Source organism: Medicago sativa, chromosome 5, assembly GCF_051527215.1.
Source record: "Medicago sativa cultivar Bolivia chromosome 5, Bolivia_mono, whole genome shotgun sequence".
Taxonomy (NCBI): Eukaryota; Viridiplantae; Streptophyta; class Magnoliopsida; order Fabales; family Fabaceae; genus Medicago; species Medicago sativa.
Window position 1 is genome coordinate 64172157 of NC_140753.1, and position 18827 is coordinate 64190983.

General features: G+C 32.5%; 2 protein-coding genes across 8 annotated transcripts; one reads left to right on the forward strand and one right to left on the reverse strand.

Moving 5' to 3' along the window:
• The first annotated feature begins 806 nt into the window (after positions 1-806).
• Positions 807-6514, forward strand: DFB (DHFS-FPGS homolog B). 4 transcript variants are annotated; one of them, XM_085709059.1, is made up of 16 exons: positions 807-898; positions 1033-1178; positions 1566-1631; positions 2047-2156; positions 2424-2484; positions 2644-2727; positions 2831-2887; positions 3032-3092; positions 3249-3295; positions 3425-3502; positions 3667-3831; positions 3912-4208; positions 4355-4433; positions 4663-4818; positions 4964-5118; positions 5961-6514. In XM_085709059.1, the coding sequence occupies exons 1-16, from the start codon at positions 886-888 to the stop codon at positions 6018-6020; spliced, it is 1635 nt and encodes a 544-aa protein (XP_085565185.1). In that variant the 5' UTR covers positions 807-885; the 3' UTR covers positions 6021-6514. The 4 variants fall into 4 exon arrangements, with proteins under 4 accessions (XP_085565185.1, XP_085565186.1, XP_085565187.1 ...); XM_085709060.1 differs by having other exon boundaries at positions 4967-5118; XM_085709061.1 differs by having other exon boundaries at positions 1036-1178.
• A 1389-nt stretch (positions 6515-7903) lies between these two features.
• On the reverse strand, positions 7904-13759 carry LOC146923984 (sister chromatid cohesion 1 protein 1-like). 4 transcript variants are annotated; one of them, XM_085709053.1, is made up of 21 exons: positions 13552-13736; positions 13341-13409; positions 13187-13245; positions 13015-13059; positions 12850-12869; positions 12671-12747; positions 11909-12020; positions 11412-11490; positions 11260-11329; positions 10902-11005; positions 10211-10284; positions 9982-10128; positions 9716-9890; positions 9537-9616; positions 9314-9449; positions 9122-9212; positions 8839-8969; positions 8680-8752; positions 8474-8598; positions 8273-8360; positions 7904-8166 (listed from the first exon to the last, which is right to left on the reverse strand). In XM_085709053.1, exons 1-20 carry the CDS (start codon positions 13602-13604, stop codon positions 8278-8280), a joined length of 1803 nt encoding a protein of 600 aa, XP_085565179.1. In that variant the 5' UTR covers positions 13605-13736; the 3' UTR covers positions 7904-8166; positions 8273-8277. The 4 variants fall into 4 exon arrangements, with proteins under 4 accessions (XP_085565179.1, XP_085565178.1, XP_085565180.1 ...); XM_085709052.1 differs by having other exon boundaries at positions 7904-8169; XM_085709054.1 differs by lacking the exon at positions 12850-12869 and having other exon boundaries at positions 13552-13759.
• Positions 13760-18827: the final 5068 nt, after the last annotated feature.

An 18827-nucleotide genomic window follows, 5' to 3' on the forward strand; every position in this document is an offset into this window, starting at 1 on the left:
ATAATTGTCTATGCCACTATCGTCTACGTCCACTTTCACTGACCACCATCAACATTTAACCAAAACATTCACCACCACCTCCGAACATAAACTGGCCACCATATATTGATAATCTACCCCTATTTTTTTATTTTATTTTTGCAAAAGTTTTTTTTTTGTTTGGTTGATTATGGTTTTGTTTAAAGAGATTCCCTACGTATATTATACAATGTCCCAACAAACTAAATTATACTTACAAGACTTATTATTTGGTTTTTAATGGATAGATTGTGTAATTTTTTAATTATGATAATATATTGAATAATCTATTTCATAAAAAAGCAAGAATAAATGAGTTTCTTTAAAGAAAAATAGAATGGATGAGTTTCCTAAAAAAACAATGGATGAGTTTACTTTTTGAATAGATAATTTTTTTCCTCTTAGAAGAAAGAATTCTTCTCAAGATTCAAGAACATTTAAATGATAAGATTCTCTTTCAACTTAATCAAAGATTTTAGATTTGAATCAAACTTTGACAATACAATAATGTTAAATATTACATTGTGATTCTGATCACTTCGAGATTAGTTTTTATAGTAGCGCGCATAATAAATCCGATCAAAAACAAGTTATGAATAGATAGATTAGAGTGGATATAGAAGTTAATAAATAAATAATTTTTCACCCCATTTAAATCTGAAGTTGTCCTTTTTCTTTTATATTTCTCTCCAGTAACAACAAAAATGGAATGTAACCAAAAAAAAAAAAAAACAAAAATGGAATCAAAATAAAACGCATATACCACAAATAAAAAAAAAACTCTTTCTATCTCTTTTAATCCTTCCTTCAATCTCAACTCCACCTTCCATTTTCACTCTCTTCTTCACAATTCAAACCTCAAAAGCCATGTCCGGACAAGGTATTGTTATTCCCTTATTCATTTTAATCTTATGTTCATTCTTTCACTTTTGGGGTGATTCAATTCAACTTAAAAATTTGATTTTTATTGTTTTTTACAATATTTTATTTTGTGGGGTGTTTTCATTTTTGTAGAAGGTGATAATGGGTCACCGAAATCATCATCGTTGACTTCTTATGAAGAAGCATTGGAGGCTTTGTCTTCTTTGATCATTAGACGCACTCGTGCTGATGGTACCAATTTTGGTGATCAGTTTGATGTTCTCTTTGAGTATTTAAAGGTAAAATTTTGAAAAGTCAGTGATTTGCTATGACTTAAGACACATTGGCACGTAGACGCCGATAATAATTTAAGGAAATGGAATTACTTGAATGTAACTACATATGTTAGTATCGTGCTGATGCTAGACACTGACACATGTGGACACAGACAAGCTCGACGTGACAATGCTACATATGACACCAACACTGGCATGTAGGCACCGATAGTAATTTAAGAAAATGAAAGTAATTGAATTGAATATATAACCACACATGTGACGTATCGGTGTCAAACATCGACATGGCCACTCTGGTTGTGCTACCTAGGTGAATTGGTTTATTGGGTTTTGAGTATTTGGTGACTTTGTTAGGATGTTAGTTGTTAATAATAAAATGTAATTTTATAGATGCTAGATTTGGAGGAGCAGATTTCAAATATGAAGATTATCCATGTGGCTGGTACCAAAGGAAAGGTAATTTCTTATTTACTTTTGTGGCTAACTGATTGCTTGGAACTGAAGCCATCATGAGAAGTTCAATTTTGTTTTTGCAATTATTGATGTGTGGTTTGTAGTTTATTGCTTCTTGTAGTTGGAGAAAATTTAGCTGTGGATTTATAATTGGACAAAACTTAGATGCAATACCATAAGTACTGTTCTTGTTGTACTTCTCATAAAAGCGGCAATTGTATTTTAAGAGTCAGTTTTAAACTCTCTTTTAAAATTGTTGGCGACAGGTATACTAATTTTTTTGTAGAGAACAATAGGAACAATGTCTTTAGCACCGTACCTTAGTTTTGTCTTTTATAATTCTGTGTTTATATTTTAATTCCTAACTATATGAAAATTGTAATGATGTATGTTGTTATTTTGAATCGTGGTGCCATAGGGATCTACATGCACCTTCACAGAATCTATATTACGCAACTGCGGTTTCCGTACCGGCCTTTTTACATCTCCTCATCTTATTGATATCCGAGAAAGATTTCGTTTAAATGGGTGAGTGCATCAGATTCATTTGTTGATTTTATTGATTTTTCATATGCATTGGTATGCTTGTGTGTTTTTGTGTGGCCATATTGAATTCATTTTCTATTTTAAATGTTGAATTGAATTCTTGAAATGTATCATGTGTCTGATAATTTGTTAATGCATTTGTCTTTTTACTTATTTTGTGGACCAAGGAAAATACATTATATTGTCCCTTTTGTCGCTGCATTAGTTCAGTTATTTGATTATTAAGCATTATTTTTGTTGTTTCTGCAGCATAGAAATCTGCCAAGAGAAATTTTTAGCTTACTTCTGGTGGTGTTATGATAGACTAAAGGTATGTTTCCACGCATATGACGGAAAGGAGTCTAGTGTTAATTAATTGAAAAAAATTAATAAAAAGGTTATGTGTTTTGAATTTGAGGTAATTGTTATTTAGGCTCTGTTAATTCAAATCTTATCTGAAACATGGTTTTATCATTTCAATGGTGCACAGAAAAAAACTGATGATAATATTCCAATGCCTAACTATTTCCGTTTCCTCGCTTTACTTGCCTTCAAGATATTTGCAGCTGAGCAGGTTTGATCCGTGTGCTTTGAGTTTCTATGTAACCTTGTTTGGCAGATATACTTATTTTGTGTTTGGTGTTATTAACGAATATTTATTTTTAATTTTTGTGCAGGTAGATGTTGCTATCATGGAGGTCGGATTAGGTGGAAAATACGATGCAACAAATGTGGTATGTATAGTTTAGTTTTTATTTCAGCAGAAATCTTAACATTACATGACTACATGATGAATTTTGAATCTTGGTATTTGTACTAGTTTTCTTAGAAGTTAATATCTTGGTGAACAGGCTCATGTACATTTCTTTGTATTTCAGGTTCAGGCACCTATTGTGTGTGGAATAACTTCCCTAGGGTATGACCACATGGAGATTCTTGGTTAGTTTTTTATATTTGATTCTAGGTAATCACTAATTAAATGCATGCTTATAGCTACAAAAATATGTTTTAAAAATTGGTATGATATACACGAAGTATCAGAATATGGTTGAATACGGATGTTTCTATGCCACTAATTTGTTCAGCAATTAATAGGAAATACTCTTGGGGAAATTGCTGGTGAAAAGGCTGGTATCTTCAAGGTAATTTTTTGATGTAGAATACATTTTTTCTTCTTATTTTCAAGAACGGAAATTATTTTTGATGACTATCAACAATGTGTACTTTCTTACTGATAAATTCCTTGTATTTATTTGTTCATTTGTTTCTAGGATCGAATTCCTGCTTTTACAGTGCCACAACCTGAAGAAGCAATGCACGTCCTTGAAGAGAAGGCTTCTCAATTAAATGTATGTTCTATCATATCATGATCATTTCTACTTCTTTTGGAATAAATATGAATAAATCATCATTTGGCATAATCTATAATAATATTGACACAAGAGTATAGTTTCGCACTGTGCTTGATTAGGATTAGTAGTTCAATCAGCTAAGAGAACTTTGCCAACTCCAGGTACCTCTTCAAGTTGTACCGCCGTTAGATGCCAAATTGCTAAACGGTTTAACACTTGGTCTCGAAGGTGAGCATCAATATTTAAATGCTGGTCTTGCCATTGCACTGTGCTCTACATGGCTAAAAAGGACGGGGCATCTTGGAGACACATACTTGGAACAAACTGTAAGTTCTAAAAGTAGTTATTATTATTTTTTGCCTTTTTTAAGCTTTTTTGCTGAAGTCGTTCATCTACCCGCATGAAGGAGACTTTACCAGAACAGTTCATAAAAGGGTTAACAAGTGCAAGTTTACAAGGAAGGGCTCAGATTGTTGCTGATACACACTTCAAGAGTGAACAGTCAAATGAACTTGTTTTCTTTTTAGATGGAGCTCATAGTCCTGAAAGTATGGAAGTATGTGCGAAGTGGTTTTCTCTTGCCATCAAAGATAACAGTCCAGACCAAACACTGTTTCATCGACAACTTGATAATCCTAAATCCTCACATGATGTAGTAAAGATGCAACATGGAGAAAGAGGAGTGCAGAGAAAATCCACTCCGGTAGAGTACATAATTACACTTTTACTTTCTGGCTATAAAAAAATATAAACATGTGAGATAAGAACAGAACTGCTACTTCTTTTAATCGGAGTTGATGATTCATATTTTAATTGAAATTTGAGTTGAAGTCGTTGAATGATTTGCAGATATTGCTGTTCAACTGTTTGACTGTACGAGATCCTCAGCTGCTTCTTCCTCGCCTGATGGAAACATGTGCTGATCATGGTCAGTACTCTCTAGATTTCGCGAGGACACGATTATCAATAATGATTTAATCCAATAATGGTTTTGGTCTTTTGGAGAATAAGTGGCTTTTCCCTATTTTAATTATGTGGTTATTTTTTGTTTACTGGGAGGAAAGTGTAAGGCAAACTATTTTTTATTGACAAATCTTCAAAAGAAAGCTTTTTTTTTTGTGTGCATGGAATAAAGAAAAATTAAATTGAAATTGTAGGAGTTTATTTCAAGAAAGCGCTCTTTGTACCAAGTTTATCTGTGTATAACAAAGTTGGATCTCAAGCATCAACAACAACGACCGATTCTCAAGTTGATCTGTCGTGGCAGATCGCTCTTCAAAGAGTGTGGGAAAATCTCATGCAAGGCAACAAAGGTATTTTCATTCATGATATACGAATTACCTTTTCAGAACTCCAACTTCTAATTTGATTATGTGCGATTATTTTGTGGCCATGGAATGGAATTAGAACCATATTTGTGATTATTTTACGTCCTTACTTGCTGATCCCTTGCCTTAGCAGGTAAAATTACTGACATTGTTTCTGAAGAACTAAAAGATGATATGGAAATGAGTGCCAGTAATTGTGAACACAGTGCCGTATTTTCGTCATTGCCAGTAGCAATCAAATGGCTTAGGGACAGAAGTCAACAAAATCAGTCAGTATGTTTTCAGGTAACATAAATTACACCAAAGATTTGCAAATATCTGATTTCACATCACAAGATGATATAATTATAAAATAAATTTCAGTTTGCTGTAATGTGCTCTTAATACACATTGTCTGCATGTTTCTTACCATCTATCTCAACATTGTCTGCATGAGAAGTGCTAACTATGCACTCTCTTTTCAACACTATTTTTAGCTGAATTTCATGTGGGTCAATTGTTCGGTATTATGTGACCCATTTTAAAAGTAGTAGGACCTGTATGAATTTCAACGAATACTGGAATAAATGTTGAAAAGAGTGTTAGAATGTGTGTTAATAACACTACTCTCTGTATTGCTCTAGAAAGTATATACGTCTTGACTTAAAATTGGTTGTTCTTTGTCAACCTGAATTGAGAAACGCTCATTCTTACGAAAGATCTTTCACGAAAAGTAAACCTTATGTTATGAGAACAGTGTTAGGAACACTCATTTCAACACTCTCTTTGATTGGGTAAAATCGATGTTGGTCCTACACTTTGAAAATGTGTCCCACATAAAGTTGTGGGACACATGTGGAGTCCACCCAATAAAAGAATGGGTGTTAAAAGAGATTGTTGAAAAGGGGGTGTTCATATGCGCGTTCATGTGTTCATGTACGCGTTCATGTATTTCATTCACCATTACCTCCTTTTCTTTTTGTCAAAATTGAAGTTAACCACTTTTTCTTTCCTTAAAGTAAAGACATATGCACGTTCATGTGTTTCTTGCAAAACAATTTTGTAATAACCAACATTCCTTATCTGAATTATATATCCCTGTCGAGTATATTGATCTAACATGCAAAATTGTCTTGTTAATGCATCAGGTCCTTGTAACTGGTTCTTTACATCTTGTTGGCGACGTTTTGAAATTAGTCAAGAAGTGATTCACTACACAAATTTGAAGCTTCCTTCAAGATGACCTTCCTTTCTAATTTCCAAACACATCAAGTGTTGATGATATTCATGACTTTATTCCATGCCATGAGTTTTCTTTAATACACGCTTCAGTTCTGTGAAGTCCCAACCCAGCACATGGTCATCAACCCAACAACTCAGGTTCATCCTTAGGATGGTGACTTTCTAAAGAGAAATTTTTGTTGTATTTCAACTGTATGGTAACTATTGATGTTCAGTTTCAAGATGGTTTCACTCTTTATTAACATTTTTACAATATTCAAGGCTTTGAAATTTGTCCATACTTAGAACGCTATGATTGGTTCCTTCCGAAGCCTTGTAAAATGGCTTTACATAAGTGTTGGTGCTAATGTATTTGCAACTCCTTCGGATAAATAGCACCTTCAGCAACATTGATTAAGGGTCTGAGATTCAATATTCAGATATTAAAGGTGTAACTGCACACATTAGGTGCAATTTTTCAGAGTATTTTCCGATTTTATTGTGTGAATGCACATAGTAGGGGCAACCTTTTTTAATTCTAAAGGAGCTGTCCTATGAATTAATGCAATCTTGATATAGTAGATTCCACTGAAATTTGAATTACTGCATATTGAAATTACTGTTATTTGAATCAAATGGAAGATTTCATTCGAATTCAAATTACTGAAGTAAGATTATTTTTTATAGCCTTGTACTGTAATTTCAATTGCAGCAGCAACATGATTAGTTCTATAGCCTTTGTCAATTTTGCATTCCATAGTTACTGACAATCTCTCCACTACAGTGTATCAGGGATCATATATTAAACATTAACATAATTGAATCCAGTGACTCAATTGTCACTTCATTGCAGTTTTGGTGACAATTTGAATGCCAACATGGCAAATGCTTCATGAGAACAAACAATATCCTTAGCAACCGGTACAATATTGATTCAGGATGTAGAAAAATCTTTTATTGCAATTATAGATGTAAAATACTATTAACTCTGAGAGGATAAGTCTCGACTCTAGAGTTATTATCTCATACAGAAAAATTATTTCAACCTTCTTTAAAAAAAAAAAATTTTATTTCAACCAATTTAGAATGGTTGGATTTTTCGATTGTCGCACTTGCTTAAATAATTTGTGTTCACATTTTCTTTATTTGATGGGTGTTTACAAAAGAGGAGAAACTCTCCTCTAAAAACAAACAGTTTGAGGCTCAAATTGATTTTGAATAAGGACAGAACCAGAAAAATTTGTTGAGGGAGACGGAATTTAACTATCTGTGAAACGTTTTTTTGAAGAAAACTATCTGTGAAACGTTATTTATTGTTTTAATTTGGGAATGAGGATTTTTTTTTTATTAATCAAAGTGACAAAAGTTTAAAAACTCAATTTTATTTTAGAATCAAATTTTGAAATTGGGTTCTCCCGCCCAATTTATTTTTAATTGAAGTTTATTAAATACTTGAACACGACTACTTGTTCCATAATAACGAAAGATAAATATTGAAATATCTATTTATATATTATTAGAAAATTATATATAAATAGAATAGAACATGGTAACAAGCCTCGATGATCAGTCCAAAGTCATCATCTCATCATAGAAAACTATTTCAACTAATTTTTTTTTTTTAAGAATAAACTATTTCAATTAATTTAAAATATACATAGTTGAAATTTCTCTGTCGCACTAGCTTAGCTTAAATCATTTTTGTTTACAAATTTTTTAGAACAGTATATAAATAATTTATGTTTGTATAGAAGGTTAACAATTTGAGCCTCAAAATTGATTTTAAAGACAAGTTTCAAATTTCAATTTTTGAAGCAAAAACTTCAAAGTATCCAAACATGTCAAAATCTAAATTATGTAATCGGATAAATTTTCACTCAAAAATGAATCCAATCATGCACATAATACTTAAGAGATTTCATTACGCATGACAGTATTCCAAAATGTTTTGTACAAAAAAGCAATATTTCAAAATGTCTAGAAATAATAATAGAATATTTTAAATCCTAGCAGTTGCTATATGTGTAATCCAGCCGTGTTATGTATGTATTGATGGAGTATGTGGTTGTAACTATTGATTGAATATGTATGGAGGAATCTCTGTCGTTTCCTAAGTTAAACATCAACATTCACCTGCTGTTAAAGATAACAATTAGTTAGCAATGCTCTATACGTTCAATACATCAATGAAGAGAATAAAAACTAGAAGAAACATGCATAATTGGGGAGGAAACCAGACCTTAATCACATCTTTGGTCCTCTGGAGATAAGAATCTCTCCATAAGGCTCCTTCTGCTCAACTCTAAGGACATCACGGGTTGCAAGAACTATGCACATCAAAGTTAAAACACATATATTGAAACTTGGGAATGATCTTTTGATAAATCAGTAGTCAAATATTAATATAACTGGTAAGTTAGAGGACTATGAGCAGTATTACCACAGGTTTGATAGAAAAGTAGAGCTGCTGATTTTCTGGTCATTCCAGAAGCCAAGACATCTAGAGACTCAAATTGAGGAGCTCCACTTACTGATTTAAGAGTGTCAAAATGTGCTTTCATCTGACTGTAACATTCAAAATCAATAAATAATCTTTAATGTTACCAAAAATATCATCTATAATGTAGGTTAGTAAGAGATTCATACGCATGGATTGATTCGGTTATCTTGTCACTAGGATGATTGGGATTTCCTAGTGTTTGCGTGGGCACAAGAAGTACTGAAAAGGAACTTACAAGGCTCAGATATGTGTTAAGTGGATAAAGAACATCAATACTAGTATAGAAACATTAACAAGTAATGTACCTTGATCAGGTGTTGGAACCATGCCTGGCGACCTAGGATTGAAATCTGCATAAATCATTTTTTCATTCTCGGGTACTGTATGAAACCCTCCATCGCTGTTTCTAGATGATAAACGCTTTTTCTTTGTTAATCTGTTAATATTAATAGTTTTCAAGCATCAATCATCGACAAACTTTTTTAACAAGACCAGAATTTTCATCGCAATTTGATAAGTCAGATATCAATATATGGTATGGTCATTTAACTGGATTCTGTAAGTGGCAAATTTAAATTATTGTATTACCTTCGTGTTTCCAAGTCTGAATGTGAGGAAGGACCATGATCAGATGCTGTACCCACGGAATATGTGTTGTCTCCTCCTCCTGGAAATACATCTGAAGGAACGAATGCATCACAATTTGTTAGTTATTATTGGTGTACTCTTTAACAACTAATTTAGAAATATGAATGATAACCAAGTAATGATGAAACATACCAGATTTCTCTGATAAGACATGAGGAGTATCTTCGTGTACTGGCACGTTCTCTGGCAGCTCCTTGTCTACCGGCCGCACCTTCTCTCTCGGAGCATTAAATAGGTTGTCTAACCTACCATCAAATTCTTCAAAACCCTTCACATTTGTAGATTTATCAGGAATGAAGTTTTATACTTCTAAAATATGGAAAAGAAAACCAAAAGATTGATGTAGGAGACTAACATATCTTGTGAAGTCATTATTATGTACTCCTGGAGGTGATGCTGATGATGGTTCTGGAGGATGGTCTGATGAAATCGTAACTGCATAGAATACTGATCTTTGTTACCTTCTGCTTAACCCTTTTAACGTCAAATTTGAGTAGTTTCACAAAAAGAAAGAGAGAGAAACTCTATATAGACCTGAAGGTGAATTATGTGGTGGTTGAGTGCTTTTAATCCATAAGTCAAGAAGAGGTGCTGGATAATATATATCTTTGTTTACACTTGACAATAAGCCACCATTTAGAGCAACATGTGGCGCCTCCATGAGGTTAGCTATCTTAGTCGAAGACATGATATCATGTCGCTGCCGCAACTGAAAGAACGGTATCACACTTCGTAAGTATATAGTTGTCTAAATCTTAGGCAAAGGATTTCTAGATGCACAGTGAATAGCAATTGAAAACCTTTTCCATTCCTCCTCTTCTTGAGACTAAATCAGCAGGGTTTTGAAGCCAGTTTTGGTAACTAGGAGCAGGGATCATGGTTTGCTCGTAGTCCATTTGTATTGGTTTTCCTCTTTTCCGTTTAGCTGGCCCTCGCCTTTGAGGTTCCTGTTGCATTGCATTTATGTGGTTGGTCATTTTGTTTTCACAACATTGTATTGTTCTTTGAACAGATAAATGATTATGGTACCTCTCTAACATTCATGTTGTCATTATATTCCTGAATGATCGGGTGCTCAGGGTGTTGGTCTTCAACTATATCATCTGCAGAATAGTTATATCAGCGACAAATGAAAAATATATTCATGAAAACAAACTTTAGATCACTATGTTCCTCCGACTTAGTTCGAAAACTTAAGTTCATGTAGAAAGGGAATCCTACGAGCTTAAATATGCTTCCCATTTTATTAAAAGACAAGAATCAATGCATTTTAAAGTCAAAACATAATAACAAACCCAAAGTACTCAACTCTTGTGTACAAACCCAGTCCAACACAAATTCAACACTATTTACACTTTTACGTCTGCTTTTGACAGCCCACAACTAGGTAGCAAGATATTGTAGTTTTATGTATTGCAAAAAAATGCCAAACTGGCTAAAATAGACTAAAATGAAAATGGATACATTTTAATTGATTCAAACTTTTAGTAGGTATGAGTGCCTGACAAATTTGATCCCTTTTAACTCAGCACTAATAGTAAATATATTTTCAATTGCCAGACACGTTCAAGTAGGGCACACCATGTGGAAAATAATCAAAATATGGCTTAAATTACATGAACTGCAATTGAGGCGAAACTAGTACAAGTTTACAAGTAGGTTTATTGAAAATCTTGGTGTTTACAAGCACTAGCAGTCAAGTGATTGATATGCTACTCACCTATCTTTGGTTCATCTGGTGGAGGGGGGGAGGGTATTGGAAATTGAGCATAATCCCCTGAAGGTACATTTGCTTGTGTTTCGTCATCTCCTTCGATATCAAACCTGTCACAGCATTCACAAAGACAAACAGGTAACTGATGAAGATAATAATAATAAATCATTTTCTCAAGATTTGAGAATGAGCTAACAGCACAGATGATGCATTGGTCCTGCTAGCAGAGCACATGAAAATATTTACAACTGCATCTAAAATCTGATATACTTCGCATAAAGCTATATATTAAAACGTGTAAATGAAGTAAAAATACTACTAGAAAGAGAACACAATTTTACAAAAGGGTGGTGGAAGCAAAAACCTCTCAAACCGGTTGTAAGGAACCGCATCAGCTTGGAAAGGTTCAAATAGGGTAATATTCTCGGGAGCAGCTGACAATGTTAAAGAGTCAGCATAGGAACAATCAGACATAATGCAAACATGTAAATGTTTAGCAAATTCAAAGATGAAAACCTTGATGGTGATGCACCGACGGATCTTCCTCCACATTTCCTCCATTACCAAGGAATGGTTCATCCAAAGCATCAAGTCTCTGCAACAATAGGAAGACATAGATAATCCAAATTCAAGCAGTGTTAGTATAGAAAAACACAGAAAACAATAAGACAGGAAAGCAGAAATAGTCTGCATGGATTTTCATAGTTTTCAGTTTATTTGATCAGACCCCAAATATTTTTATATAAGCCATCAATGCCTTAAATTTGTCTATGGTAAGGCAACTAAGTAGATTATGATCAACACAATTAAACATTTGATCATCCTGAAATAAACTTGTTTCTTTGATAGAAAGTCATCACTAGATTATAAATTGATTACGGTTTCTATATAAGAAAAACTTCCATTAGTAGATTATTAGTGGTATAAATTTCTTGGTGCTACATGCTCAACATGATTAATTGAAAATCATGATTTAAATGCTACATACAAAATCTGTACAATGCATTACATACCATGGAAAAATAAGCAGTACGATTAAATGTAGTGGTTGCATTGGACTGACGGGACAGTTCCAATTCTTCCAGAGTCATCTGTTCTTTACCCGGCAAAGTGATTGCCGCTCTCCTGTCAAATTCAGAAAAAGAAAATGTAAATCTGACTAACTTGGTAATAACTTAAAGGCCCTAACTTAAACCATCTAATGTTTCAAACCATCAAGCTGCAGACAAGCCTAATGACTTTTCTATATCATAGAGAGTGGAACTTACTGATGACATTATAATTTATAATCAAATAAGGAAAACAATCCTAAGTTTGTAAATATAGGGAAAAGACAAATCAAGCTTTAGCCATAATACCAATCAGATACACGGGGAGTCAGAAACTTGATCAATAGTTCAATTACGATATCTAAACTTTCATTCATATACGCAAACGATCAAGGGTTTGACAGAAGAATTAATTCGAACGAGAAGACTATAATGACAGCGACAAATTGTTCTCGTGATAATCACATTCTTTCTTTTCTTTATTCTTTGACAGTGACATAATTCATGTTTTAGAAACTTATTTAACTATATCCAAAGTTTCAAACCACGAGTAAATTCCTATTTTGCTTAACTTATTTAACTATCCAAAGTTTCATACCAGTAAACAAGTTCCTATTCTGCTTAACTTATTTAATTATATCCCAAGTTCAAAACCATAAACATGTTAAAAATTACCTAAAAAAAAGTTGAAATTGAAAATAACAAATTAAAGAAAACGTGACTCACTTAGCTTGAGATTTTCCTTTAGGAAGCACTGTATGATCTGGAACACTCTTAACCTTCCATGCTTCGTTAATCTCAACCTTACAAATTCAAATTTAAAGCAATTATAAAGCAAAATTTGAACTAACTGAAAGAAAAAAAAATATAACAAAAAATGTGGAAGTTGAATTTGAATTTTATACCAGAAGTCGTGAAACATCATCTGCAAAAAAGAAAGGTGAAATTCAAAAAAAAAAAAAACAGTGAAAATTTAAAAATGATGTTCAAATTTTTTGAATACTGAAACAGAATTTCATCATTTTAACATGATTAATTAATGATTAAAAATAAAAACTAATGAAATTTACCATAGAGTAGCTTCACTTTTCGTTCATACACAATCACAACCCCTCCTGATAAAAACGAAAAAATCGATTATGAAGAATCACAAAGAAGCTGTGAAAACGAAAAGAAGGAGGTATGTGAGAGAGAGAGAGAGAGAGAGAGAGAGAGAGAGAGAGAGAGAGAGAGAGAGATTACCCATGAGTATTCCAGAAAGTCTGAGAGCCATGGGAACCGCTGGATTCAGAATTTCTTCACTGTGAACAAGTAAAAAACGACACCGTAAGAACAATTTCGGTAAAATGAGGAGAAGAATGTGAATAATCAATTTTGTGAATAATCGATTCTTTACCAGATTTTGATGATATTGAGCTTATTCAACTTCTTCCTGTTGATCTTAGCATGCATCGTTGCCGCCATCCTTCAAAGTTCAAACATATAATTGATTCCGATTCTCATTTTAGTAACATTGAAAAAAAATGCAAAAACAGAGAGATGAAGATGCATTGAGAAGATTGAAATGAAAATGAAGTTGAAATGAAGATGAAATGTGAGATTGATACCAAATTTGACCGAGAGGTGCTTTTCTAGCTAGAAGCTGGTGTGAATAGAACATTGTTTATTTCTTCTAGAGTAGAAACTATGGAGAAGATGAAAATGTTATGAGAAATTTGAATTTGTTGTTATAAGGTGAAGAAAATTGGTTGTAGTGAAAATTCAAAATGTGAATGAATGAATGTGTGAAAGTGTGAATTAGTTTGTTGTTGTATTATAGTCTACCCGCCAAATATGCAAGCAAGAAGCGCACGGTGAAGGAGGTAGTGGAATTGATAATGTTATGCGTGAGGTTATATGATTGATCAATGCTATGAGGTAGGATTGTTCCACGTGTGGTTTTTAACGGCTTGGATTTGATTAGATGATGGTGTTTAGGGTGAGAATAGAATTGCTTAGTGAGAGTTCACTCTTTTGGTTGTTAGAGTAGGCCCCACGTGAATCAGGTGAATTGGTTATATGGTTAGTGGAATGGAATTTTGAAATGGAGTCACAACTTCCTACACATGCTCACAAAGTTCTGGAAAAAATGAGTTGAATAACTACCATTTAGTACACAATTTTGTATCCACGGTTGCAAGTACGGTAGGCAAATGCGGGTTAACCCAAATTTACCCGACCAATCTAATGCAATTTTACACATTCAATTTGGGTTAAAACGGGTTTCAGGTTAGTTGGGTAAGCTTTACGAGTTATCTGACCAACCCGATTCTGAACCGAACCAATGTCCACCCCCAGCTGCAAGTTGCAACTTCATGTTTCCCTCTTTTATAGTTTTTTTTTTTTTGTACAACCATTAGTATAATTAATTTAAATAACTAACTTTAACTGATTCAATTTTATCTACACTTTAGAGTCCAATCAGCAGTGTCATAATATTAAAATGAATTATAAATCGACTCTTTTTAACTGAAAATATAAAGTTATTTTTACAGGAATTTAAAAAAATGATCAAATTAATACATCAAATATTTATCAACTTATGTACAAAAACCATGATAAAAAAAATTAAATATATTTTTGGTACTCACAAATTTACCAGTTTTTTCCTGCAATTTTTTTGTTTTATTTTTAATCATTGGAAGCATACTACTTTTTGCTTTTGGTTCTTGTTTTATTTTAGTCCCTAAAAAATTTGTTCATGTTCAAACTAACCATCTAATAATCTAATAAAGAATACATAAGAACTAAAATGAATATCACACACATGTTATATAGACTAATTTCAATATGAATAAACAAAGACAGAAGGTTGTATGTTCCCAAGGAATAAAGACATTGACAAAAAATAATAATACCGGGATCAAATGAATCAACACCTGAGGAGAAGATATTTTGTTATTGTGTAATGGCTAATGAGTGGAGTACTCTCTATGAGAAGAAGATATTTGGGGCATATTCAAAAACAAATATTATTGTCAACGACTCTTCTTCTTAAAAATAACTATTAAGATTGACAAAAATCTCGTGGGTTCACTTTGATAATGTCTCCAAATTGAGCTTCTATGTACAATTTCAACTCTACTAGACAAATTACATCCTTTGTACAATGTACTAATATAGGTGAATTACCAACTACCTTGCTTATTAAAATCTTCACATTAATCTCTTTAGGTTTGGCACACCTGAAATTTAAAATTTTCTGCCATGCATGCACAAAGAAAATTTGTATACGAACATTAGGAGTTTAGCTGAAAGACATAAGACTGCATATATTCAACTGAATGACCATTATAGTCATTATCAAAACTATACAAAAAAAAAAAAAAAAAACTCCTTCATAATTATACATATGTCCTAGATTTTGAGAGTTTAATTTCTCTGGAGTGTTATTATAAGTAATTTAAATTATTATTTATATGCATGTCGGAGTTTGTCTAGAAATGGTAGTGGTAATTTAATATATGAGGCAGTCGTAATTTATAATTGCATGTGGTTAAGGTATAGTACTCCAGATAAATACAAACGGTATTAACTAGCTATAATACTACTCGTATAGTCATCTAGAAAAAAGAATCACCCACAATGATCATATTACTCCTATATGATAGGTTTGTTATTGTTGTAGCTAGGTAGCTAGCTAGCTGTAGCTAACATAGGTTTGTTATTGTTGTATGGATTTGTCTAACATGTGCAATATTGCACATGTTAAGGTAACTAAAAGTAGCAAGTTTTTATTGAAATCAACAATTATTTAACAAAAAGTTATATATTTAATACAAAATGTTCAAGTTCCAATGCAAAGTTACTATATTAAATTTCTTAACATGTGCAAATTTGCACATGTTAGAAAAACCCTTATTATTATTATTATTAGGGTTTTTCTATCATGTGCAAATTTGCACATGTTAAGAAATTTAATATAGTAACTTTGCATTGGAACTTGAACATTTTGTATTAAATATATAACTTTTTGTTAAATAATTGTTGATTTCAATAAAAACTTGCTACTTTTAGTTACCTTAACATGTGCAATATTGCACATGTTAGACAAATCCTAATAATAATGTGTAAATGTGAAGCATGTGAGTTTGCAAAGCATCATCATTCCCGGTTTTCAATAACCTTTATAAACCTTCTAAACATTTTTCTCTTATTCAGGGTGTACAAGTACACTTTCTCTCAAAAATAGTTTATCACATATATAGATGACCATTCAAGAGTATGTTGGGTGTACTTGTTAAAAGGAAAATAAGATGTTTGTCAGACTGCTAAGGATTTTATTACAATGGTGCAAAACCAATTTCAAACAAATATTCAAGACTTTAGAAGTGGTAATGGCAAAGAATATTTTAACACTATTCTGGATGATTTTTTTTTTTAAAAATGGGATTGTAGATTAAAGTTTATGTCCTAACACTCCTCAACAAAATGGAGTTGCCTAAAGAAAAAATGGACATTAATTGGAGGTTGCTAGAGCTTTACTTTTCTCAAGTAAAGTTCCAAACTATTTGTGGGGCGAAGCTATTTTAACAGCTGCACATTTAATTAACAGAAGGCCTTCCAAAGGTCTCAATTTTCAAAGCAGAAATACATTCTAGACTTATTGAAAGAAACAGGAATGTGTGTATGTCATCCAGCAGATACCCTTATGGATACTAATGCTAAACTTTGGAGAGAAGGTAGTGTTCTTGTTGATACTGGAAGATACCTGAGATTGGTTGGAAAATTGATTTATTTGTCACACGTCAGACCTAATATTGCTTTCTCAGTTAGTGTAGCAAGTCAGTTCATGCATTCTCATTTCGAGGAACATCTTGAGGAAGTCTATAGGATACTGAGATATTTGAGGGAAAATCCCAGAAAAGGCTTACTTTTTAAGAAGACTAGTGAAAGAAATGTCTCTATCTTTATCGATGTTGATTGGGCAGCTTCAGTCACAGACATAAGATCAAACTCTGGATATTGTATCTATGTTTGGGGTAATCTTGTTACATGAAGAAGCAAGAAACAAGGAGTTGTAGCAAGAAATAGTGCAGAAGTCGAGTTTAGAGCTATGACTCAAGGTATTTGTGAAGGATTATGGATCCATAGAATCCTAGAAGAACTTAAGATGAGTATTGAGCTTCCATTAAAGTTAAACTCTAACAGTAAAGCCACTATTAGCATACCTCATAACCCAATTCAACATGACAGAATCAAACATATTGAGATTGATTGACATTTCATAAATGAGAAGTTAGATGCTGGAATCATGTGTCTACCTTTTGTGACTTCGAGTCAGCAAACTGCAGATATCTTGACCAAAAACTTGGCAAGACCTACCTTTGAGCATTAGATAGACAAGTTAGGCATGATAGATATATGCACCAACTTGGGGGTGGGGGGTTGTTACTGTTTTTCAAATGTAAAAAGTTTCTAAGTTAGTCTAGGAGAACATTAATTGTATTCTCTTTATAAAAATCAGTCTTTGGTTGGTGAATAAGACATAAGAGTATTCACCAATTATCTTTCAATATTTACTATACCCCAAATGTTCATAATCTATAAATTTCTTTGACAAAACTCCATGGTTACACAATACATGAAAATTATGAACTAAAACAATATTTTCATGTGAACTTTGTTTACACACTTTTCTTTCGATTTTTTTTTGCTATTCTAACATTTGTGCTCAGGAATAAAATTTATTAAACTTGTGACAACTCTATGAGTACTTTTTAAGAGATATAAGAATATGTATTTCTATCACTTTATTCTTAAGAATCTACAACTTGAAACAAATGCATCCATCCTAATAACCACATAAAATCTATAAGTTTTATGGGTCTTGCTAACAAGTGCCCTAAGGGCTTTGTTTAAGGAAACCATAGATAGAAATATTATCTTAAAAACATAAGTCAAACATTATGAAAAAGTAATAATCGCATATATTTCTATGCAAAAGTTACCATTATTGATTGCTTTAACAATGCCTCATTGTTAGTATTTTCCAACTTTTATTTATGTTTGTTTCTCACAAGTTTCTTTCAGTAGAGGCAATACTAAGTCTAACGATCTAAGTCCTGCTTATTACTTTTTTGACAATTATAAATATAAAAACGTAACTTTTCATTATATCACTAAATATACTACCATTGTTCGATAAAAATAATAATAAGAGCATTGCTACATGGTGCGAGAAATAATAGCACGACTGGCGCACGAATCGCGTAGATAGTGGTATTATATTTTCAAAATACATGAAAGTCAAAATAAATTGCAATCTAATGAAAGATCCTACGATACCTATTTATTCATTGTTTTTCGTCGGTAGTTTTGTCGCACTATCAAGCTTTTTCCAAAAAATAATAATCACTTTTCTTTTCCCGAAAAAATACAATGTCAATATCTACTATAGTAGTAGAATATAGTTATCTCGATTCAAACTAAAATGAAAATGAACGATATTAGAGATAGTGTTCTGTAATATTTCTAACCCTTTTGGTTCGGTTTGATTGTTGTGCAAACGAAAATGTTTAGCCATAAAACTATAAATGATTTTGTTGTTTGAGGTTTAAATGTTTTGAAGATGTGAAAATGACTTTGATTATCTGCGGACAAACATAAACCATCATTTGCATATTCGGTAAAGAGGAGGCTACACAACCTCGAACTCCTTTCTTCTCCTTCAAAATTTCACAATAAGGTTTTGGACTTTCAAATGGTAGATAATATTTTTCTGCATTTGGACTTTCAAATGAGTGAATACTAGAAAATTCATACGATAAAGTGGGAGTTTATGGTGATGGAAGGCTATTCATTAGTAATAGCTCAAGCTAGAGGTTATGTATGTACCTTGAAA